Raw genomic sequence first — 25,770 nt, 5'->3', positions numbered from 1 at the left:
TCCTCTCTTTAATTGCAAGGTCTGGCCTGTGAAAGGTAGCCCTTTATGCATGTGTCCTCCTAACAAATTCAAACTCAGATTCCTCCTCTCAGGGAGTCTTACCTTCGTAGCTCTTGTTGGAATTGTAGTCATTTCTGCAGCAGAGAATCTTGCTTTACTTACAGTGTATTTGCATCCTACAGCTCCATCCATTTGCTTATTATTCTTATGCTCTATTGTAGTATAATTTTTTTAATTCATTTAAAATAATAATTAGGAATTTTAATTCAAATTAAAAGTCAATTGCCTATGCTGCCAATGGAAATAATTCAATAGGATGATACCCACTATGCTCAGCCCAGGTCATGTGTTTGTCCTTCAGGTATGACAACCAGGTCACAATTAACCCCTCTGCCTGTTACCTTGGCAGGTTTCTTTTGCCGTCAACTGTAAGATATATTCTGTTTTCAGAAACACCAAAATATGGAAAGGGGAGTAGAGATATTCGTTAGAATTTTAGCATTTTATATTTCCTCTATGGTGAGATGGTGGGGGCTTAAATTTATTTTTACTACAGTTGTAATCTACGTTAAAAATCACAATAAATCACTTCATCTTTGGCCATTGTGATGGTTCTTTACAGGGTGAAAGCATCACTGGTTCATAAAACCATGTAGCAACTAGTGGGATTGAGTAGGGAGTCTTCAGGGTTATTGCCTTGTCAGTGTATTGATGAAACTTTGAAAACCAGTGCTTAGTGCTAACAGTGACACGGCTGTTACATAACATGTCATGTAATTGTGTTCCAGTTCTTATCCCATATTCCTCCTAAACCCAGCTTTAGAATCCAACTTCTAAGCCACTACTGCCGACTACTGCTACCACATTCTCTTGAACTTTCTGCAGTGCTTATTTTCTAGTCTAGACTAGTCTGTGGGAATCTGTTCTCATCTATGAAAGGCATTAGAAGCAAGCTCTGCAGCTTGGTACCTCCAAGAGTCATAGACTCCCAGGATTGAAAGGTACCTAAGTGGTCATCCACATTCCCACCTAAGTGGGAAACTGTGTTTCCCAGCATAGAGTATCCTGGAAGCCTGAGGAATTATCCATTCCAGACTTCAGGAATGATGGGAAAGAAGTGATGGGGGCCAGGTCTCAATCATGTTGCAGCAGAGGGAGCCTGAGGAGGAAAGCACTGCGGATGGAGCTTGTCTGTCTGATACATAGCTCAATGGGAAAGGCTTCTAGGAGACTCTGCCCACCCCTTCCTCCTGTCACCTGTAGCTGTCTATCTTATAAAGTTACATGAGCTCATTCAGCTATGCTCCAATGAGTCCCATTGTCCTATAAGATCATGGGGTTCTTACCAAGATTACACCTCAGGAAAGAACATACTTCCAAGGGGCACATACCTGGTAGTTCCTGAAATTAACTACTCACCCAATTTAATATCTTTTTACTGCTGCCTTAGGAGTTTCTCTCTATTTCTTGCAGACATTAATGTATATCTGTATTCAAATGTGGTATTTTGCACCTGTTTGCAGCAAGGGTAACAGGAACAGGAAAACAAGACATACAGTACTACCCAGAGTTATACTGTATGGAGCTGCTTTGTGCCGTGGTTGATCTGCCCCTAAAATAGAGACTGGCTGCCTAAAGCTTGACTTTTTCAATGACAGTGCTCTTATACAACCGCCTCCAATGAAACCGCGGTGGAAGTGTGCTTAAATTCATGTGGACTTAGTTGTCCAGAATATGTCTCATCGTCATCTTCATCCTCATCCTCATCCTCATCGTCCCAGCCAACACAGATTGCCAGACTCTTTCTCAGCTGATTTCATATAGTATCTCATTTAATCTTCACAGTAACTCCCTAAAGTAGAAACTAGTGTTACCTTCACATTAAAGTTAAGGACGCCGCAATGTGAATGGGTTACGTAACTTGCTTGAGGTCAGATACCTGACCATGGTGAAGGAAGGATTGGAGCCAGGCTGTCTGCTCCAGAGCACATGCATAAAAGTATTTTAGCTTTTCTTCCCACTTCTTAATGTAAATATCAGCTGTGAGAAACCTCTGCCTTGACTGGGATATTGTAACTCTTTATCTTTTAACTATCATCTTAGTCCACTTGGCATAGTTTTAAACATTATGTGCAAATATCTTTAGAAAAGTAATTTAGGAGATTCCTGAATATAGATGATCAGAGCAACAGTAGGGTACAAAACGTTCGTGTACTGTTGTTCTCAGCTGTTCCCATTTGCCCTGTAAGTCACAGAGAACCTGAATAACAACTTCTCCGAAAGGAAGAGTCTGACGATCACGTTTTTTCTGTGCTTGCAGACAGTGTTAACAAGTGCAAGCTGATTATTTTGTTACCTAATAAATTTTCTAGGAGTACCATGACAGAAAATCCATAAGAAATGCATCACCATTACATTTCCAGATAGTGCATGTTTCTCCAGAGGTTCATTTGCATACCGTTTTCCTGTTCACGTGTGCTGGGAGTTCGTTTTGTCATGCCATATGTTAAAACACTTATAATGGACAAAATCTACACAAAGGGCATTTCTTCGTCAGCAGAGCAGAAACCAGTCCATTTACAAAACTGTGTCCACGCAGAAGCATCACATATTGAAAAGATCCCTGGTGTGTTTTCCATTATTCATGCATAAAATGTGTCAGGGACCCTGCAGAACTAATTAAAGTAAGGATTTGTGTGTGTGTCGTTGTAGGCTAAAGGTAAAGAAAGACAGTGGCTAAGACACCAAGCTATTGGGGAACTAGATGACGCCAAGATCATTGATGGGCTGACTGGAGAAAAATCCATCTACAAACGCCGGGGTGAGCTGGAGCCACAAGTAAGTGCTGATGTGCTAGGAGCCTCAGGTCTGCAGTTTGGTCTTATTTACAGGCAGCTGCTTCCTTGAGTTGCTGTCTTTGTCAAAACACCATAAATCCTGAATACAGCAATTAAGGAAAGTATTATATTTTTTTAAGTTAGAAAAAACATAAATATTATCCTGTTTATTATATGAGTCAAGAAATACCAGGCACACTCAGACTGAGCAATTTAGGGGACAGTTAATAAAAAGACTGTTTACAAAAGTAAAGGTGGAATTTAGGAAATCCAAAAAGAGACAGTGTGGTCTCCCAATAGCAAGGATCTGACCCATCCCTCGGTCTAAAAGGGCAGAGCAGAGAGAGCACTTACCAGAACCTAGGAAAGGTGATTTACGGAGAGGGCTGCCCACCAGGGGCTGTGGCCTTCAGTAGAAGGAGAGCCCGCCCACGGGCCACAGCGGAGAAGGGGCTGAGGGAATAAATGTTCCAGCCTCACCCTCTGATCTCCTGCCAGTGCCTCCCATCAGCAGAACCCACTGGAAGCCGGCAGCCGGGAGAGAGGCCAGTGGCCATTTGGAAAACAAATCTGCTCCCGGGACACCGAGCAGGGTGCCCTGGAGGGGAAACTGAAGACATTTGGTGCCACTGAATCCCAGAGGACGATGCAAACGAACACACTAGAGCAACCTTGGTAGTTTTCCGCTGTTGTGTTCCTTTAAAGGTCTGTGTCTATCCTATAACCAAAGAAATTTTTAGAAAATAATGAAGTCTCCCTTAAATATCTCAAATTATAGTGTGTAAAAGTTTTAGACAGCCATAATATTCAAATATTTGCAGTCATACAATGGCCAAAAAACGGCAATAAGGTGAGTCTCTTAGAGGGCCCTGTGACTTCAAATCTCTCCAGACAAGCAGAACTGCTGCGTAGCCGCTGAGAGCTGGGGGTGTGGCAACTGGTGGGGAGAGGAGAGCCACTTACTGCATCTAAATGTTGGCTCTGAGAGGATCCTGTAGTCACGGGGAGAGTTCTTCCTTCTGTGTCCTTGGTCTGAGTCAACAACTGCTTTCTTTCCTGACTCACTGTGGTCCACAGATGTGTTTAGATGCATCTGAAGTTGTGAGTCTGAGGCACTGTTCTCAATCTAGGCAGACTCAACAAGCTTTTAAGAAATATATTGAATTTGTTTCCAACCATGACACTCCAATACCCACAGTATTTTCTTGAAATGACTAACTCTGCTCATTCGTTTGCATACATGTTACTGTGTAGTAACAGAATAATCTGGAATTTTTCTTCTTTCTTCGTGTAAGTAAAACTGACAGGCATACTTTCGTTTTTCATTCTGCAAACTGGCAGGCCTGGGTTCGATATCAAACTGAAACTCATAAGACTTTCACATTTAATTGACAGCTGTTGCTAAACTGCAGTTTGATGCTGTTTTCATGCCTTTAACTGCCAGGAAAAGCAGAGAGAAGTAGTAATTCAGTAACTGGAAGGAGTAGAAAACTGAAAGCTTCCTAAAGACAAAGGACACGGAAGAAATATTTTCCTTTACTTCTTTGGCTGAACCCCCTGCCCTTCACATTGCCTGGTTTTAGGAATCTGACATTTCTTGCAGACCCTGTGGAAGTGAGTTTCAAGTCACTACACAGCAGGTACTAGTAAAATTTTGGTGGGCTTCCAGAATAGCTCCATCTTGCTAGAGACACTGACTCTAAAGTATGATGTGAAAATGAAACGTTAGGCTTCGTATTCTTCCCGGTAATTGTTATTAAGACGACATCAGCCTCAGTAAGGGAGTCTTACTAGACTAGGTTGGTCCGTGAAAGGACCACATTCCAGAGGAAAATCTTACCCATGTGGCCTCAACTACCAGCACAAGTCTGAAGCTCCATTTACTGAAATGTAACCGTAGTTGCCTCTCCACCTGCCAGGACAGCCTTGTGCCGGGCCCAGCCTAGAGCTGATCTGCTTGGCTCACGGCTGGCACTCCGGGGACTGCGTGAGGGCCCCAGAACAGCAGCCAGGGATGGTTTTCCGTTTCACGAGGCTTTTCTGTCATCCCTCCCTCAGCTGGGCAGCCCCCAACAGAAACCCAAGCGCCTGCGCCTGGTGGTGGACGTGTCCGGCAGCATGTACCGCTTCAACGGGGTGGATGGCCGGCTCGAGCGCTCGATGGAAGCCGTGTGTATGGTCATGGAAGCCTTCGAGAACTACGAGGAGAAGTTCAAGGTAATGGCATGAACTGAGGAGGGTGAGAGGCGTCCCAGACCACATCTACCCGGGAGTCAGCCCCGACTTAGGGAGAGAGGCAGGATAGGGGATGCGCTCCCAGAGCAGAGGAGAGTCTGCATCTTCTCGTCGGCACATCTGTCCGCATAGGGAAAGTGAGCCTTTTGTTTTATCTGCTCTAATAATCAGAAAATGATAAGACCATAATTTAAATACCAGCTGCTACAGAAGAAAGCACTGCACTTGACAAGTTGTGGGATGTTGTCCGCGATGTGGGGCGGGGGATGGGGGGAGGAGGGGAGAGCAGAAACAGGCACGTAGAAGCACCACAAGTCTCTCCCCAGATTTCTCAGAGCCACCATCCCCATCTCAGCACCCCCACACATTTGCTCCGTCACCCACAGGCGGCCCCTCAGTATTCTCAGCATTGCCTTGCCCTCGCGCACGTGCGACGGTTACACAGCAACAGGTGTCTCCCCAGCTGACGATGAAGGCACTCCCCCTGGGAGAAATGCAGCGTCCCATTTAAATGATTTCCACTTTGTTATGGCCAGGTTTGCTCTGCCTCCTCCTTTGGAGACCGGAGCACCGTCCACTCTTAATCAGCCACAGGGACGCCCGCACTTCTGGCTTTGACCAGAGCAGATAACCTGAACACAGTGCCATCTAACTGTTATCAGAAATTCAGTTGAGAAGAATGGTATACGTGCAGACGTGGGTAACGAGTACTCAGTTCATCCACAGATAATCACGACTGTGTTGGGGATCAAGCGTGTCCTTCAGAAATAGGCCGTCTTAGATAATGAGGTAGCTTGACATCCTGCCCACACCTCGGGATCGCCATCCTGAGCCGTGTCCGTGTGCCGTGATGGATACAGCGAGAAACAGACAGGGAAACCCATCGCTTCATTGATTTGGGGCCCACTTTTGAGGCTCCGAGGCTCCCAGCATCCCTTGTGTGAGGCTCTACGTGAGAGATTCCTTTGAGAATGAAGGGGTAGGGAAAAGGCAGCTTTAGTCAATGAGCGCTGTGGCTGCCAGGCTCTGCCTAAGTACAGGATACAAAGAAGAGGAGGATGTGGACGCTCACCATGGGGAGCAGCTCTGTTTCCCTGAAGAGCTGGAATGCACTTCCCCTGTGATCCGTGGAAACCATGGAGCTGTTCCAGACTCCCTCTTGGTTTTAGTTGCCAGGACTCTCCGAGCTAAAATCCAAGACTGGCCAAGCCAACTCTGTTATGTCTTATCGCTCGCAGACTAGTGTTCGGCATTTTCCTTCCCTTGACTCTCCCTCCCTTCAGATAAGTTTTTCTTGATTTTGATTTTTTTACTTTTTAACTTTTTTTACATTTTTTATTGAAGTATAGTTGATTTACAACATCATGTTAGTTTCAGGTGTACGGCAAAGTGATTCAGTTTTATATACACATATTTTTTTTCAAATTCTTTTCCATTATAGGTCATTAAATGATATTGAGTATAGTTCCCTGTGCTACACAGTAGGTCCTTGTCGGTTATCTATTTTATACGTAGTAGTGTGTTTATGTTAATAACATCCTCCTGATTTATCCCTCCCCTCACTCCCCTTTCCCCATTTTGTAACCATAAGTTTGTTTTCTATGTGTGTAAGTTTCTTTTCTATGTGTGTAAGTTTCTTTCTGTCTTGGAATAAGCTCATTTGTTTTTTGGGTTTTTTTTTTTTAGATTCCACATATAAGTGATATCATATGATATTTGTCTTTCTCTGTCTGACTTCACTTAGTATGATCATCTCTAGGTCCACCCATGCTGCTGCAAATGGCATTATTTCATTCTTTTTTATAACTGAGAAATATTCCATTGTATATGTACTTTTTATATTTTATGGGCTTAATATTTTTTAATGTTTTAGATCCGTTCTAGTATAAGATGGAGTATAATTCTTAAATCACTTGAACCACCAATCACCAGTGGATGGTCAGACATCCATTGCATCAGCATAAATCCCACCTATGTTTTAAAACCTTGGGTTCTGCTAATAGTTGGATTGGCCCATTCGCCTCTCTTGTGGATCTTGAAGGCCAGGGTACCTCAGCTCCCTTCAGGTTACATGAAGAGTTTAACCCCTTATAGACAACAGCAAACATACCACTATTAAAACTGGCATATTTAGAGTTATCTAGAAAAAAATTTACAGTTAGAAAGGATTTCTATATCTTTGAAAGCAGAATTGCTCTGTTATGTGAAGCTACTTCTTCCAGGTTTTCACAAAGATTCAGTAAAAGTTCACCAAGAAATTGATTGACAGAGCTCCACAGGACTGGGTAGAGGATGAGACAGAGGGCAGGATGTGGCAGAGCTAACAGGAAGCATGTTGAATGTCATACTCAGAGTATATGGAGAGATTTGTATTTTGTCCAATTCTCACCATTAAAAGTCTGTAATCTGGAAGAACGATTAGTAAAACCAGATGTGTTTTGCAAAAAAGAAATAATATCAAGCAAATAGCATTTAACAAGATGTTTTGTTTTGTTTCTATTTCCTCATATAATCAGCAGAATTTTTAGTGGTCACATTGCACTTAAACAGTGGCGTGAAAAGTGGAACAGTAACAGTTTCGGGAACCATTTCATTTAAGTCAGGAAGCATTTTTTTCCTTTACTTGCATTTGAGTTTGTCCCTCATGATTTCTCCAAGCCCCTGGGAATGATTTCGCTGTAACTTAAAGTTGACCTCCTTTGCAAAAGCTCTTAATGCCTTATTTTTTTTTTTCTTCAAAGTATTCAGTGACACCAAATGTTAGGTATTTCTCTACTGAGCACTCAGATAGTGACACCAGAAAATAGATTTATTGAGAAGTTGGACTTTGGGGAAAAAAAAACCTCAAATGTATTGTTTCTATGGAGACATGTAAACAAGGCAATGGTTTCCTAACAGAGTCAGTCAGAGTTCTTTGTATTTTCTTTTTCTTTTTTTTTTTGCTCCCGTGGTTTGGAGGATCTTAGTTCCCTATCAGGGACTGAACCCGGGCCCTCGGTGGTGAAAGTGAGGAGTCCTAAACACTGGACAACCAGGGAATTTCCCCTAACAGAGTAAAAGGATCCCTTGCAGAATGTTGGAGGGCGGAGGTGTGTGGGCAGTACTTTTTACCCCTTCCTCCTCCATCCCCAATTAAACCAAAATAATTCCACTTATATTGATATTGTATGACATTTCACAATCTGGGCTTTTGTGCAATATGTCATTTGGAGAAAGAGTTCCACTGCTTAAAAAAATTTTAGAGTTGGAACACCGCTATTCTAGAGCCAATACTGGATTGTTATTTCTTATAGACTCTGGGGGCTTTCTTTTTGGAAAAGCCTTCATTAATCCTCATTTAGATTTAGATGATTCACTCCCTAGACAGAAGAAAACAAGGCACAGGTGTTCCTACAACTAAGTGAAGCAGGCTTTTTCATTCCATTTCTTGGGTGTGCCCATTGAATCTTCATAGAGCCTTGGGAGCAGAAATAACCTTGGAAGTTATTTTCACCAACCTTTTTGTTTTTTTGTTTGTGTTTTCGCTTTTGTTTTTATTTTTGGCTGCATTGGGTCTTCGTTGCTGCATGTGGGCTTTTCTCTAGTTGTGGCGAGTGAGGTGGCTTCTCTTGAGAAGCATGGGCTCTAGGCGCACGGGCTTCAGTAGTGGCAGCGTGTGGGCTTCAGTAGTTGTGGCTCGCGGGCTCTAGAGCACAGGCTCAGTAGTTGTGGTGCACAGGCTTAGTTGCTCCGCAGCATGTGGGATCTTCCTGGACCAGGGATCAAACCCACGTACCCTGCATTGGCAGGCAGATTCTTAACCACTGCGCCACCAGGGAAGTCCCCTGACCTCTTTGTTTGAACGTGGGAAAATCAAGATCCAGATCCCAAGCTAACACAGCTAAACTGTAAAAAGACAGGATGTCTGATTCCTACTTCAGGGCCTTTTCTTCATTCACATTTTATCCCTTGTTCTTACAGCCATCTTATTTCTGCCCAATCAGTGTATTTACAAAGCTGTAACTTAGGAGCAAATATACTATTTACATAAAGTATTCTATCTTCTCCTCCCCGTAGCACTCCATCATCCAAAGGAGGTGTAATAGATATGCTTTTCTCAAAGATGTCTTGGTCAGAAAGATATGGAAAGATGAGGCTCACAAACCAGCACCTGCTGGGAAAATTCCTTCTATCAGAAAGTTCAGCATCTGTAATTTTCCAATGTCTCAGGCATGTTTCACATGTTTAGAAATGGAAATCAATCATCTTATCAGGCTCAGGCTTTGAATAAATTCTCTCTCTTTTTTTTTGCGCACCACACGGCTTGCAGGATCTTAGTTCCCTGACCAGGGATTGAACCCAGGCCCACGGCAGTAAAGGTTCTGAGTCCTAACCATTTGACCGCCAGGGAATTCCCAAATAGACTTTTTTTTTTTCTTCTTATTTATTTCTTATTTATTTATTTATTTATTGGCCACACCACTCGGCTTGCAGGATTTTTAGTTCCCTGACCAGGAATCAAACCCGGGCCTCCAGCAGCGGAAGTGCAGAGTCCCAACCACTGGACCTCCAGGGAATTCCCTGAATACATTCTTATTGCTCCTTGGAGGTAGAACCAAAGAAGGGTGTACAGGCTTCTCTGAATCCATTCAAAGTTAAACACAAATTCAGAACTGACCCAATTGTGGATGAGGAAGTATTGGCCAATCCAACCATTCAAAAAGCCTAAGCAAAGACTGGGAGGGGGGTAGAGGGGCAGGGGAGTAGTTAGGGAATGGTTATGTCTCTATAGTATAATAAAAGCATTGGACTTAGAGCAGCTGGGTTTGAATTCCACCTCTTCCAGCACTAGATCGCTGACCTTAAGAAAGTCTGTTAATCTCCCAAGGATTGATTTTTTAGTTTGAGAAATGGTGTTAATAACGCCCACTCCAAAGGTATGAAGAGAATCAAAATGGAATGAGATACGCAGAAGCACTTTGTAAACCATAAAGAGCGGTACGAACGTTGACATTATACTCATTGGATGTGTTGTCCTATCCTTTCAATGACCCTCTGAGGTTAGGTGAAACAGAGGTTATCACTACTTGCCAGAGAGGTTAAGTGGTTTACAAGCATGCAACGTTAGAGGTCATCTAAACCAGCATTGTTTATAAGGTAGAAACAAGATTTGGAGGGGTTAGGTGACTTGCCTGAGGTCAAAAAAGCTGTTAAACTCAGAGCTAAGTCTAGAATCTTTGACCTTCAGAACACTGTTCTCTTTACATTGACTTCTAAATGAAGAAAGGTTAGCTAACTAATACTGTAGATTATTGACTACACCCCAGAGTTCTGTTGGCACATCTCTTGACCTTTTAAATTATATTTATAGTCTTTGTTTTTGCTATTCATTTTCAACATACTGACACTTCATCAGTGTTTCATGAGATCTACATTTATAGTCTAATCCTTTGCTGCCGGCTGTCAGCAATGCCACCTGAGAATGGTGCTTTTGTATGTCTAGAAGGAGATTAGAATTTCACACATCGTCAGGCTTCCGAAATAGCCTCAAGTGATTGTCTCTTACCCACTTAAAATACAGACGTGTAATAAAGCATAACTTCTCCTAAAGTTAGCAAATGATTATCCTTCCCAATAGAAATTTAAACAGAAATCTTGTTCATAAAAATGCTAGTAGCTCTTTGTTCAAAGCAAAGCTTTCTTTGCCATCTAAATATTATACATCATCCTTCCAATCTGATGTTAAATCTTTATGTCTTGGGCTGAAACTCAGCATTTGTTTTCATTTTTCATACCTTTCTCTAAACGAATGAGATTTTTGAAAAAAAAGTATAGCAAAAGGGCATTTAAACAAGTTTCTAAAGCAAAAAAAGTATTAAAATTGGTCCTTTTTAGTTGAGACTTTACTGCGGTGGTTTAATGTTTATGTTGGATGTTAAATACGAGATTCCATGGAGATTTAAGGGGTGCCCTGAAAAGTGGAGAAATCATGACCATAAAAATTTTGAGCTACTCAGAAAAAGGTTTTATCTAAATGTTAGGTGGTTGATGACAACAGTGAGGTTCTTGTTTAGTGACTCCTATAATTCATGCCTGGAAGCAAGCTTGAGACCCTGTCGGGTCTGATTGGCAGGAAGTAGACTGGGTGAATGGCAGAATCAGGCATTAGAAACAGAAATGGATGAGTTCACATACTTTTTCCCTTAACCCAGACAGTTTTGAGGATTAGCAAATTACTCTCTGTAAAATGTGTTGAGATCCTTGGAGAGCAGATACTAGATAATTATGACATAGAAGGATTGTTTTTCATGGAAGCTTAAAATGATCTATGGTAACACCAGGGAATGCTCCACATTTGGATGTACTTTGAATTCCTCTCAAGCATTTTATTTACTTTGGGCACAGAAGAATCCCCAAGCCCATCTGGAAGATGAGAACCAGAGCCTGCAAGCCATTTTATAAGCCCCATCCTGTCCTTTAGGTGTGTCTGCTCAGCCTTTGCTATGCTAACCAGGCTCAGACAAAGGCAGATCCTTCGGCAAATTGCACTTTTCTTACTGCAAATAAAGGCAGGGAAAAAAGGGAAGGAAGAAAGGAGGGAAGAAGAAAGGAAGGTCTGCAACTCACCTGTGTGTTTTAATTGCCTGAAAAAGTTTAGGAGGCTTTTTTTCTCCTGGGCAGATAATTAAATGGTAGATGATAGATCAATCAAATAGTAGATGGGTTTGAGACTAAAATGTTTCTGGAGGGTTCAATCCATCAGTATCTGCTTTTGATAAAGAGCCTCCAGCAATTCATTTGACTGCGATTTGTTTAATAATTAACTGGCAACTTTTTCCCCTGCAGTAACCAGTTATGTTGACCCTGTAAGCCAACCACATGGTCGAATATTTATTTATATAGTGTCACCCATGGTCATCTGGTTAGTAAGAACTTTAACCATCAGTTAGAGGAGAAGAAAAAGTCTAATGTGTATATGTTTCAAGGAACTGATCTTACCCCCTCATGTGTAAGATCCTGTTTAACAGATTACTTCACCAGCCCCCTAATGAAGCAGCCTGCCTGGCACCTTCTCGGGAGAACTTTATTCCTGGCTGAAAACATTCCTGCCGTGACTGTTGTCAAATCCATCTGGACAGGGCCTGGCGCATGCTTCCATGGAGGAATTGTGCAGGATTTCTTCACATCCGTGACAGTCCTCACACTGAGCCTGTGGTGACCTTGGCCAGGCGTGTACTGAAGCCAGCACTCCCCTGTAGTAACCCATCGTCCAGAGCTGTGCCGCCTTTGCAGTTCAGATTTTGCTACCTTTTCGCTACGTTGACGACAAACTATACGTAGTTTTTTTCATATATGGAATTTGTTACATCCCTGGAAAGCATTTATTGCCAAGATTTTTTAATGTATTGATAAATTTCCCTCACAGTTCTTTTGTATCATCCTTTGAATTTGAAAAAACACCCTAGGACTTCCCTGGTGGCGCTAGTGGTTAAGAAGCCACCTGCCAATGCAGGGGACATGGGTTTGAGCCCTAGGCTGGGAAGATCCCACATGCCATGGAGCAACTAAGCCTGTGCACCACAACTACTGAGCCCGCGAGCCGCAACTACTGAAGCCCTTGTGCCACAACTACTGAAGCCCACGCACCTAGAGCCCATGCTCCACAACAAGAGAAGCCACTGCAATGAAAGCCTGTGCACAGCAACAACACCCAACACAGCCAATACATATATACATATGTACATACATACATATATAAATTTATTTAAAAAAAACAAACACCCTAAAACCAGGCATAGAATAATGTCCCAGGCCCCTGCCCTAGGCCAACCCTGGCTCTCCTCTGACCATGCCCCTTCACTGGGGGAAGAGTCTTGGGGCCAACGGGGCAAGCCCACTTAGAGCCTGTTTCTAGATCACGCTCCCAGTTCCTGGGATCCCCGACTATTCTACTCTGTGACCCCAAGTCTCCTCCGTGAGCCTCTTTCTTAGGTCCACCTTCCTAGGGCAGAGTGGCCAATGATGTGAGCACCCAGCACTGAGGATGACCGTAGGATGTGATGGCATGTGGACATGAGGACTGGGTGTCCGCACACATGCACGTGAGGCACCTCGAGGTGGGGACAGAGCCAGCTACGGAAAGAGAAGGGTGTGGGCTGCAAGCCAGCGGCCATCACTGCCCACACCACGTGGTGAGGGCACAGAGCTTCGAGAATCCACGTATTCGAAATCTGACCCTGGCTTTCCAGGTCATTACAATGTATATTTATCAAAGTAGGAGGACAGAACCTATTTTATTTAACAATTCATAGCCTGACTTACAGCTTTTAAATATTTAGACATCCTATATGGGTCTTCATTTGTCCACTTACCCCTTCACTTATACACTTGTCTCTGTCCACTCTCATTCTCTTACCTTCATTTTAGTCTCAGAAAAAAGGAGTGCCCTCCCTCCCTCTCCGAACTTGACCCTCTAACTGTGACCCTTATCTCTTTCTCCACTGCCTCCACTCTGCTGCCTGTAAAACAGGCAGACACCTTTCCCCCAATCCCCATCTAGATACTGTTCTATTTCTCCTTCTTATAGCACAAACCTTTCGCTAAAAATTGTCTCCCCAAAGGTCGCCATTGATTCTGAAGCCCAGAAATCATTAGTCACCGCTCTCCTTGATGGTCATGGTTAGTGTAGCTCAGCGCAGTTGCACAGCTGCTTCTGAGACCCTACACACTGATTCCCAGGGCCATCCTGGTTACCCTGCAGTTGCCACTGCTCTTCTTCACTCCACTCTGGGTCTTTCTTCCACCCCAACAACGAGGATGCTCCCTAAGGCTTGGTCGAGGGGGTCCTTTGCTCTTCTTTTTCTATACATTCACCCTTGGCAGTCACACACACCACCCCTGCTCCTGGGATGACAGGCACATCTCAGATGACAAGAAATAGGTTTCTTCTCTGAAATCTCCCTGAATGCATGATTCCATCGTATCTAGAATGGAACTCATCTTCCCCAAATAACCCGACTGCCTTCTGACTTCTTATTTTTACATAAAAATTATTTCAACAGAAATTTTTCTAGTTTTCATTTAAATACAATGCTTTCAGTCATGTTACGGGTGGTTTTTTGTCAGCTAGCTTGGGCTAACCACCATTTATCACATGAGTGCTGGGAGAAAAAAATGCATTCCAGCTTCCAAAGAGCTTATTAGTAAAAGAATGTAGCCCACATGGGAAAGGAAAGCTTCTTAATGCCCCAACTGGATTGCAAACTCTCTTAAAGTATTTCAACAAAAAACACACCAGGCCCACTCATAGATGTGAAAATGCATTAAGATGAATAAGAAACAGGCTTACCTTCAAAACACTCACCAGTCAAAATGGAATATACATGAAAAGAAATCATTGCATTCCCCTCAACACCTTAAGTAGTGTTTTGCATGTGGTAGGTGTTCAAAAGACAGCTCTTGACTGATGGACGGATGGTGAATAGATAGTAGTGATTCTTAAGCATTTTGACTCATAGCACTCCAAGTAATCCCTAAAGTATTTTGCCCCGTACCCATACCCAGAATTTTCTTTGCAGATCCCTCAGTTGCTCAGATACCGTAAGGTCTATTCCAATCTTCATACCAGCATCACAAAAATTCTTAGAGGGAGATGGGAGGAGAAAAGGGAATTTGGCGACAAACCCAACAGTTGAAGAGAACCACCTTGCCCTAATTACAGTTGCCTCAGATCCCAAACTTCTTTCCAGATTCTGTAAAAATGCTGCACCCCTCTCCCAGTTTCAGCCTTTTCTCAACAGACAGGACTTTCTTATGTGCATTGCGAGAGAGGGAATTTAAAAGGTATTTCCTAAACTGAAAAATCTCTGTCATTCACTATTAAATAGAAAAGTAGATTATAAAATCACATGGTCAACATTATCCATTAGTTAAAAATAATATTGATGCAGACGTGCATGTGTGTGAATGTGCAACCCCTTACACATCTATTGAAAGGAAATTCAAGCCTAGGAACTTATGCAAGAAAACATTAACAGAGGTTATCTTTGAGTAATGGGATTATGGGTAATTTTTACTTTCTTTTTTGTGCTTTTCTATAATTTCTATAGTGAATATGTTTCACTTTTGTGTTCAGAAAAAAAAAATATGTGTATTAGTTTTTTATTGCTGGGTAACAAATTACCATAAACATAACTTCTTAAAGCAATACCTGTTTATTAAAAGTCATAGTTCTGTAGTTCAGAAGTCCAGGCAGGCTCAGCTGAGTTCTCCACTTAGCATCTCAAGGCTGAAATCAGGATGTCAGCGAGCTTGGGCTCTTAACTGAAGGCTCTGGGGAGGAGTCTGCTTTCTGTTCCCTATTCAGATTGTTGGCAGAATTTGGTTCCTTGTGGTTGTAGTACTGAGATCCCTGTTTCTGTGCTAGCTCTCAGGCAGGGTTGTTCCTAGATGAAATTCCTGGGGCCTTACTCTGTGGTGCCCACCATCTCTATCACAGATAACTCCATGTCAAATCCCCCACACTTCAAATCTCTCTGTCTTTTCCTTATACTAGCAGCCAGAAAAAATTCTCTACTTTCTGAGGGCTCATATGATTAAATTAGACCCACCCAGACAATCTCTGTTTTGATCAACTCAAAGCCGACTGATTAGTAACCTTAATTACATCTGCAAAATCAGTTTTGCCTCCTTATATAACATAATCATGAGTGATATCCCATCATATTCACAGGTCCTGCCCACATCTAAGGGGAGAGGATTGTATACCAGGGGCAGGAATCTTGGAGGCCACCTTAGAAATCTGTCTACTACAATGTGTGTGTGTGTGTGTGTGTGTGTGTGTTTTGTTAAACTCTCCCCTGAAAGTTAAAAATGGAATTCTTAGTAGCCCCTGAAGCCCTCATCATAGTTTCTACCTCCCACTGGAGAGCAAAGATCACACAAAAGGATGGACCAGAAGTGGAGGAGCCTGGAATTGTTTGATAAACACACATCCATCTCTTTGCTCTTCTCCATGGCCATCTGTTGAGCAACTCTGGGCAATAACAAACCAAAGAGTTGGAGGCTTATAGGTCCAATGACAGTTCTTTAGTGGACAAAGGCTTCTAACTCTCTGATTCTCTTGCTTATAGTATGACGTCGTGGGACACTCTGGAGATGGTTACAACATTGCTCTAGTTCCAATTAACAAAATCCCCAAGGACAATAAGCAAAGACTTGAAATTCTCAAGGTAAATACATTCAACTACTTCTATGTCATGAAAACTTCCACCAGTTCGGTAAAGTATCACTGAAAAGATTCACTGAAGAAGCAGCAATTACAGGAAAGAAAGACTTTCTGTTTCACCAACATTTAAGCACGAATCTGAGAAAACACCTATCGTGCCTAAATTTCTTGTCTACACCAAATTTAAACTTTGTTCCCTACATATTTTTAGGGTACTCAGGATTGTGTCAGGATTCCACAACCTATCCTATACAGTTCTTCTAAGCCACTATATATTTCAGAAGGAAAAGAATGACTCTTTCTAGAGTACTCTTAACCCAAATTTTAGGTATTTCTTAGTATTTTCTAACAATAAATTGTTTCACATACTTGGATCTACAGTAGAAACATACTTACCATGATTTTAAAGTAAATTTCCTCCATTGCTATTGGTGTAAGTACAGTGTTTAGTATTATAACTTTGTTTATTGGAAACTCAGGCCATTCCTTATTTTTTCCTGTGTCATCTCTATTCTCCGGTGTGATAGCAAGTTTCACATTTTCTTACATTTTCTCACTTTAAATGGCAGCTTGAGCATTAAAAATCCATGCTAACTGGGATAGTTTTGGAATACTTCCTGTTTTTAACGAAAGTCCTAATCACATCTAAATATCACTGTGTATTGTCACTGTAAGGTGCAAATTAAATAGAACTCAGAGTATTTGTGCTTTCTCACTGTCAATAGAAAAATCATTTTTTAAGCTCTTTATTGGAGTATAATTGCTTTATACTATTGTGCCAGTTTCTGCTGTTCAACAAACTGAATCAGCTGTATTTATACATATATCCCCATATCCCCTCCCTCCCATGACTCCCTCCCACCCTCCCTATCTCACCCCTCTAAGTCATCACCAATCATAGAGTTGATCTCCCTGTGCTATGCAGCAGCTTCCCACTAGCTATCTATTTTACATTTGGTGGTGTATATATGTCAGTGCTACTCTCTCACTTCGTCCCAGCTTCCCCTTCGCCCCGCCCCCCCCACTGTCCTCAAGTCCATTCTCTGCATCTACATCTTTATTCCTGCCCTTCCACTGGGTTCATCAGTATCAATCATGTTTTTTTTAAAAGGACTTTCTCATTCATGGCATTTGTGCTATGTCTCTTACCCCCAGACGATGCATGCCCACGCTCAGTTCTGCATGAGTGGGGATCACACGTTAGAGGGGACAGAACATGCCATCAAGGAAATTGTCAAAGAGGAAGCTGACGAGTACTTTGTCATTGTCTTAAGTGATGCCAACTTGTCACGCTATGGAATACATCCTGCCAAGTTTGCCCAGATCCTGACAAGCAACCCTCAAGTAAATGCTTTTGCCATTTTTATTGGATCTTTAGGCGATCAAGCAGCCAGGTAAGTGTCATCACGGGATACAGCAGAGGGCAGGGATGGAGATGCTTGAGTACCTGACACATGCCATTTCATGGGCTTCCCATCGTGAGGGGCAGTGCTGGGGATGGAGGAGGAACAGAAACCGGAGTTGCTGCCTTCAAGCAGCTGACAGTCTAGGTGAGGGCATGGGGCGTTCTAGCTTATGTTTGGATAAGCAATAATACTTTAAGTATTTATTTTTCAGTTTATATTTAAACTAACCAGCAAAAAAATAAATAGCAAATTGATTTGTCCACTAATAAATTAAACAGTATTTTATACATTTTGCCTTTTACACCAAGGTGCCAAGCTCAGTTCTATTCAGTTCACACTCAAGTCATATTCCAAACAACAAACATCTACTGTTTTCCTAGCATGAGAGATTGGGTATGTGTGTCTCTATATTGTATGTAGAGACACACACACACATATGTAAATAATATCTAATATGTGTGTCTGCATATATATAGACATAGATAATCTTCCTTCTTATATTTCTCCTTCATGTATGGCTGTATCTATAGTAAGATGCTATACTAAATATGCTGAATATTCAGTAGAGAAATTTATGGTCAGATAATAAAGACCATCATGGATCTCCTGAAAGGAGAGATCTGGAAACACTTCTTAAACACACTAACATTTATCTTTTTGAATTACAAACAGAAAGATGCATGGTTTTTCTCTGCTTCAAGTACTTGTAAGAAGCAGAAAACACAATTGAAAGTATATCTCCTCAAAAAAAAAAAGTTGTGCCTACAACACAAAAGGCCACATACCGTTTTGTTTCTCCACCTCTTTTACCTGTCGCATCCTGTGGCACAAAGTCCTGGACAGACTAGGAAATGTTTTAGTATCCAGAGTGCTGACATGTTTTTCTCTTCCCTTCACCTTGCTGCAGGATTGCAGAGTAAGGCTAAGAACAGATAATATCAAGTATTAATATTCTGTAATTACAGACACTTTATTACAACTGACTTTGCATTTTTCTCTGTTAGCCTCTTCGAGGACTTCCATGTCCTCAAATGCAAACCATGCCTTTTCCACTCAGATTGTCTTCAAGACCAGCCCAGGATGAATCAAAGGGCAAGCTCAACAAATACCGGTTGAGCTGAAATAGCTATTTTGTCTTTCTAGTGAACAGATCCTGTTTGAATACTTAAGAAAGCACAATAATACCCTTGTGGTTTCTTAGGGAAATGATCCAACATCCACTGGCAAAAGATATGTAGTAGAATTAGCTGGTCTACCAGGCGTGCCAAATGTATGATACTACACAGGATGGTGGACTTTTATTAAATGTCATTCCAAAACCAAACTTTGTTGGCACAGTGAAAGGAGGCGTTCTTTTGGATAGAGCTGTGTCTTGTACTTATATTGCCTCCAAAAATGACCCTTTGTTCCGGATGATAAATTGGCATTTCAAAAAATTATCATAAGCGTATATAACCTCAGTGTCATCAAAGCAGTAACTGCATAGGTCAGATTACACTTCACATTGTATGATGTGGGGCAAAACAGAAGAGAGAGAGAGCGCGCATATGAGAAGAAAGAACCACTTGGGGTTTGGCTGGGCACCATTGTCTGAGGCCTGTTTTCTAGGGCAGGGAAAGCAGTTAGAAGTACAGGGAGAGGCCAACACATTCACTGGACCCAGGTGAACTAGGCTCAGATTGGTCCCTAGGGTTCTGTTCTGTCAAGGGAACATAAAGTACCAGGAAATGACAGTAATAAAACGGAGAGAAATTTTTCTTTGCAAACTCGCTGATTTTTCTCACTGAAAAGACCTTTCTTTTGGTTCAGTGCTTTCAGTGTGCCTCTCCTTGCAGCCCTTGTTGCCTAGCGACAGCCAGTTCCACTGCAGGCAGGGACAAAGTATTAAAAAGTGAAAACTTCCCTTCCTAAGAAACCATTCAGATGTTGAGGTTTGTGGGGTGGGAGGTGTGGGGAGGGGAAGGAGACAGGAGGTGGAAGGGGAGCCCTGATTTGCAATGGTAATTTTCTTCCTCCCCCCAATTCCTGACAGGCTTCAGAGAACTCTACCAGCTGGCCGGTCTTTCGTTGCCATGGATACCAAGGACATCCCTCAGATTTTACAACAGATTTTCACCTCCACCATGTTGTCTAGTGTTTAAGAAGCGCCCTTTATCACCCCGATGACCCTGGGATTTCCAATAAGCTAGGAAGAAAAGAAGAGGTCTATAAAGTGCCCCCGTGCAATGACTGGATAATTCTGGCATTCCTGGACCTTCCTGCAGTTGCTAAGTAATCAGAATTCAGAGAAGCAGCCAGAGCAAGACCCATGCATGGAAATCTACACCCATGGATGGGTTTACTAGTCATTAGAAGGAGCGTGTTGATCTGCATTATGTGAAAGGTTAGGGTTGAAGGAAGGTGGTTTGAGAACTACGGTGCCTGGTCTGTTTCCAAAAACCTGAGGGAGAAGAGTACCTTGCCTTTGCTTTAACACATCACCTGGTCACCTAGGATAACAAAAGTGACCCCAGCAAACTCAGCCTTTGATGTCAAATTCTGACCCTAGAATACAAGATTGTGCAAACCCACCCACCCAACTCCTGTTCAATAATTACTTTTATTTTCTCCTCCACTCTGTATTGCCCAGCAAACGATGATTTTACAGTACTTAGCCCACTGAAAATTCCTTTCAACAGCAGTATTCTATAAATGGTTGGTTTTCTCAATTTCATTTTCTTAGCCAAAACCAAAAGGAATCAAAAGACCCTTAGACTGCTTCCTTTCCCACATGACTTTTAAAAGGCTTTTTAAATAACAAAGAGCAAATGTCCTATTCTCCATGCTGCTGGGATTGGAAGGATAAAGGATGTCTTCCCTTGAGTTTCCTTTTTCTTCTTCTTCTTCAGTGCTTCTCAAAAGTTTCACACGCCTCCATTTTGGTGTCCAAGATGTAATGCTCAAAATAACAAATGCTTATGTTTTTCATAAAGCAAAGTACAAGCAAGGCGGTATGTTTGAACTGAATGGTAACTGGAGATTTCTTTAGCTATAAAATACATATCTATCTATATATCTATCTATATAAATATATAGATTTTTTTAAGCTTTATTCTTTTTTTTTTCAAAGTGTACCTTTCCCATCAATGACCTTTTCTCATCAGTAAGCAGGCTTGATGTCAGTTTTGGGTTTTTTTAATCAAATACTCCAGCAGAAGAATATCTCTTTCCAACGATGTAATAAAAGTGTCTCTTCAGCGTTGATGGCAGGGTCCAAGATGCTGGGGGCACCAATGTGTCTGTGCTTTCTTATGACAAGTTGGAAGAACTAGTCTTGTTAGTAATGTTATCTTATTCACCCATGCATAGTGGGAATTGGAAAGACTCATTTCATTTTAATTAATTATAGGACGGAAGAAAAGATGACACCCATTTGTTTCACCACCCCATCTCCCTATCAACTGTCAAAGAAATTAAAGCAATAAGATTTCCAGTGCAGTATGGCCTAGCAGTTTGCGTGGCTTGTCTAGCTTTTCTAGACAGACGCTTGCTCTGTGTATTGAATCATCCAGTGATGCAAACAGTTTCAATCCAGTAAGTACCTTTACAGTGGCAATCGCATTAATAGCAGTAAATAATAACAACAGCTAGTGTGTACTGATTAGTATGTACCAAGTATGCTAAATGATTTCAGTCCTCACGACAATGAATGTAAAATAAGTATTTTTTACTTATTTTACATTTTACAAATACGGAAAGTGAGGCTCAGAGAACTTAAGTCACTTTCCCAAGATTTCCAATTCTAGACCATTGACTGACTCATTGTTCTGTTAACATCCTCACTCTAAGGGGCCTCCCTGGTGGTCCAGTGGTTAAGAATCTGCCTTCCAACGCAGGTGGCGCAGGTTCAATCCCTGGTCAGGGAACTAACATCCCACATACTGGGAGGCAGTGAAGCCCGTGTGCCACAGCTACTGAGCCCATGCACCTCAACTAGAGAGCCTGCTTGCTGCAAACTACAGAACCCACACGCTCTGGAGCCTGCGCACCACAACTAGAGAGACGTCCATGTGCCACAGCTAAGACCCAAACGGCCAAAAATAAAATAAATAAATATTAAAAAAAAAATCCTCATTCTACAAAGAAGGAAACTGAGGCTTAGGGAAATTCAAGAACATAGGCTACGCTCACAGCCAGGCAGGGAGCTGGACTGGACCATCCCCTCCCACGCTTCTTTATTCTTGCAACCTTAGATGTCGAGCTCCTGGTGCATTTTTCTCGTTTCTCCCAGTGCAGTTCCTCTTCTTGCAAACTGACCACATCTCCTAGAGCTGCTCTCCCCACTACTCAGAAACCATCTGCACAGTTTGAGCACTCAGAGGAGGGGGTGGGGACCAAGGACATGAGACCCTGCTGCAGGGACACTTCTAACAGCTTCTACCTGGGCCCACAGCAAATTGAGGAAGTGTCTGTCCAAAGGGCAGCTTAACCCCTAGGGGTGCCCCTTTGCTACAGGGTCACAGCCCCTGAAAGCCTTTGGAAGTTGAATCCAAGAGGGGTTGACGGAACAGCCTTTTCACGAATCCTCCCCGTGGGTAACTACCTTAATAAGCAGAAGCCATTTTTTTGAACATGGAAAGAATGTTCTCAAGTAATTTAATTTCCCTTTCCCCACTGGCCAGACATCCTTTGCAAAAGTTATTTTTAAAAAAGATATAACCCCTGGCTTTTCTGATTTGTGAAAGGGAAGGAAGATGGGGGAGGGGAGGAGAGAGGCAGAAAATGAAGGGCTTCTTTTCGCTTCTTGCAGTATCTAAGAAGCTGTGCTTTTATTATTAAATGTACTTAATTATAGGCCACTCCAAACTGTTCCCAGGCCCTTCTTAGGACCAGGACATTATAATAAACGCATTATGTGCCTCAGGGGGTGTTCCACGGAAAGACAGCTAAACCCGTCCGCAGGGAGCCCGTGTAAGTCTGAGAAGCTTCATTGTGGTCCTGGGCGGCCTGGAGGAATGAAAGCACGGATCACCACAGTGGAGGATGCGTTTTCCCCCTGGAGTCCTTTGTGTGCTCCAGCAAAATGACCTCATCACACACAGCGGCTCGAGCGCAGCCACAAGAAGAGGGTTGGAGCAGGAGTACGAGAGCCCAGGACACGTTTGGAATGAATCATTTAATTCTTTACATCACACGCTTTCCGTGAACTATCAGGAGGAGAAATCCATCAATGCCAGAAAGGTTTTCTCTAAACAAACTCTTGGCCTTTGTGAGCCATTTACGAGTGGTTTTCCGTGGACAGCATGGTCAGTGTACCTGAAAGGCAGCTCTGGAGGTGCCAAACCCTCTCCACCGGGCGCCCTCTCCTGCCTGTCAGATCAGCCAAAATGAAATTCCTCAGGGAACAGAGCAAAGAGATACGGGACCAGGGAGCAAGAGGAATTGTCGCTTATTTGTTGCGTTTCTATTTGTTTCCAACCATCATATTATAAGAGATACTGCACAAGTCTAAACTGATACCTCATTTGCCTAGACAGATATCTAATTCTGGGGGGAATTGCATCTCAAGAATAGTCAAATGTCCACTTGTATTTAGTAAATTGTACATCACTCTTTCATCTTATTAAGAAATAAAATGTCCACTTTTAAAAAATCATTCCAACCAGTAATACATATGGCTTTTTAAAATATTTAAATTGAGTCTAATTTGCTACCAATTTCTGGTCAGAGGTATATCATACAGTTCTTTCCTGTTGCCTTCCTTTACCTTTTTGCTAAGACTTGCTGTGGCAAAAGTACTACAGGAATTCCAAATTTCCATCTTGTAGTGGGAGGATTTCCAAACTCTGGGTAGAGTTAGTCCGTAGGAAGGAAGTGCTTGATGCTGCTTGGCTGTTAACTACCGGTGCAGACTTGGGCTGGTACTCATGGGTCTCAATTGCTTCATCTCTGAATCAAAAGGGTGGGACAGAACCACCTCTAGCACCAAAGTCCCATGTTCCTTTATCTCCTACAGCAAATCGACTTTGTCCCTTGTATGTCTTACAAGACCCACATCATTTCAGTGTATTTTTGTCTCAACCCCACACACATTTTATCCCCTATCGTACGGAGAATTTTATCACCTATATCAATCTCTCTAACAAAAATGTGTTATTGAATGAATATGCATTCTAAAAGTTGCGTAAGCATCATTAGAATTGGACAAGAAGGCTTTCCCCACCCAGCAGGTGGACAGATATTTCTGTTGGGTCATAATTCACAAGGTTTCTGCCCATCGTCTCTTGCTTTGCATTTTGCAGCCATAAAATAAAATTCGTATCTGCTGATCTGCACCGTGGGATCAAAAAGGATCAGGAATTGGAAAACTACTGTGTGCTGAGAGCTGACCTTTGCACCACAGCTGAACAATGTGCAATTGTGTGTGTGGTTTTTTTTTAAATTGTTAAATCCTGTAAACAAAAATCTCCTCCAGAGGAGAAAAAATGCTTGCCAAGCAAACTCTCAAGATGAGAGTGATTTGACATTCTTTTTTTTTTTTTGAGACTCAGTGCTGTCTGGGGCTTTCACCTTCAAACAGAGACCACGTCTATTCTGGCCCAGCCATGCACACTGGCTTTGGAATGCCAGGGTTACATAATTTTAAAATTGAGTGGCACTTGCGGCATTTGGCCACTCAGAGCAAAGTATAACACTCTTTTAAGGTTGGTTTGGGTCCTGAGGGTGGCAAGAATGTCGTGTCTGCTCTAAGAAATCTCATCCAGGGAGCTGTCAGCTCTAAAGAGCGTGGGCCACCACTCATGGTCCCCCTCACCCCACCCCCACCAGGCGCCAAAGGCACCCTGACCCTTCCCTCTTCTCACGGGCTTCAGTGAAAGGGCTTTGGAGCTGCCAGCTCTTCCTCTATAGGAACAATCGACGTATTTTATCAGTAAACTGATTCCTAAGATGGTAGGTATGACCCCAGAGGAGTTCCAGAACATAAGGAGTTATTGAAATTACATGCAAGTCTGTGATTAGTAACGGTAACTGCAGCTTGACCTGGAAATGGAAGGAAACTGTCTGAACATCCCAAAGCAAGTATGTCTGTCGTGCCGGCTGGAATGTGGTGAGAAAGTAATGAGCCTATCAGGAGTCCTTTGTGTAATTGGCCTCATGATGCCATACTTGAAGCCGTATTCATTGAAACTTGAAGAAAAATAAAGCGTATTTACTCAGACAGGACATTCAAGTTGTACTTTCAAATGTAGTATATTTATATTAATAAATACTGATGCTGATTTAATGAAACTGACCATTTCTTCATTTCGGAACTAGTAAGAAGTCGTCCATCAGCGGGCTCAAGGAATAGAGTGAGTCTCAACAAAGCTAGGTGGTCTGTTTCCTTTCACACAAGATTTTCTGGCCCGTGTGAAATTCAGCCCTGAAAACGCTGGCCCGGAAAGGAGCACTTATGGACCAGTGGAAATAAGCGGCAACACTGGGGAAGTAGCCTGTTGGCCAGCGTTGGCCTTGCCTCTTGGCATGCGGGGGTGGGGAGTGGGGGTTTCCCCACAGATCCCAGAGCTGGTGAGGAATTCGAGGGTCTCTGTAGGAGGCCAGGATGCCCAGATATTAGGGTGTATGCACACACAATTAACAGGACAGATGACAGGGGTACCCGGGAAGGCCTAAGGCTTAGTTAGTGGACACATGGACTGGGAAACACAGCTCTTTGTTTTGCAGTGAACAAAGAAATGGTCTTTATCTGAGAAGTGTCCTTTAAGGCCAGATGCTTTTGCACAGCTATTTTCCAGGCGAATAGAATATGCATGTCCATACATAGCAGGCTCGAGTACAAAGATGTGATGTTCAATGTGTGGTGCCTGAACTAAAGCATCTCTTTTTCTCTCTCTGACCTTTCCTGCAAGCTGGAGGGAACAGGAGCGCTCTCTGCAGAGGTGGAAGATTGTCGCAGCTCCACAAACCGCCTGAAAGCAGACATTCAGTCACTTGGCAGGAATACAGCTGTGCACAGCTGGCCTGGCGCCTTGCCCCCTCACATCTGAAGTCTGTCTTTAGAGGGGGGTTTCTCAGGGAGGGGGGCTCCTCTTTCAAAATACAAATG

General features: G+C 42.6%; 1 protein-coding gene across 1 annotated transcript in view; it reads left to right on the top strand.

Annotated features, from left to right (window-relative positions):
- Positions 1–24,947, top strand: part of VWA8 (von Willebrand factor A domain containing 8) — a 340,198-nt gene extending 315,251 nt beyond the window's left edge. Inside the window, exons 41-45 of the mRNA XM_057707109.1 lie at positions 2,713–2,838; positions 4,896–5,054; positions 16,184–16,282; positions 17,434–17,672; positions 19,717–24,947. Of these exons, the coding sequence (XP_057563092.1) occupies positions 2,713–2,838; positions 4,896–5,054; positions 16,184–16,282; positions 17,434–17,672; positions 19,717–19,825 (732 nt within the window). The 3' untranslated portion in view covers positions 19,826–24,947. The remainder of the gene's footprint in view (positions 1–2,712; positions 2,839–4,895; positions 5,055–16,183; positions 16,283–17,433; positions 17,673–19,716) is intronic.
- The last annotated feature ends 823 nt before the right edge of the window (positions 24,948–25,770 follow it).

The sequence above is a fragment of the Hippopotamus amphibius genome, chromosome 14 (genome assembly GCF_030028045.1).
Source record: "Hippopotamus amphibius kiboko isolate mHipAmp2 chromosome 14, mHipAmp2.hap2, whole genome shotgun sequence".
NCBI lineage: Eukaryota > Metazoa > Chordata > Mammalia > Artiodactyla > Hippopotamidae > Hippopotamus > Hippopotamus amphibius.
This window is presented reverse-complemented; position numbering and strand designations above follow the sequence as displayed.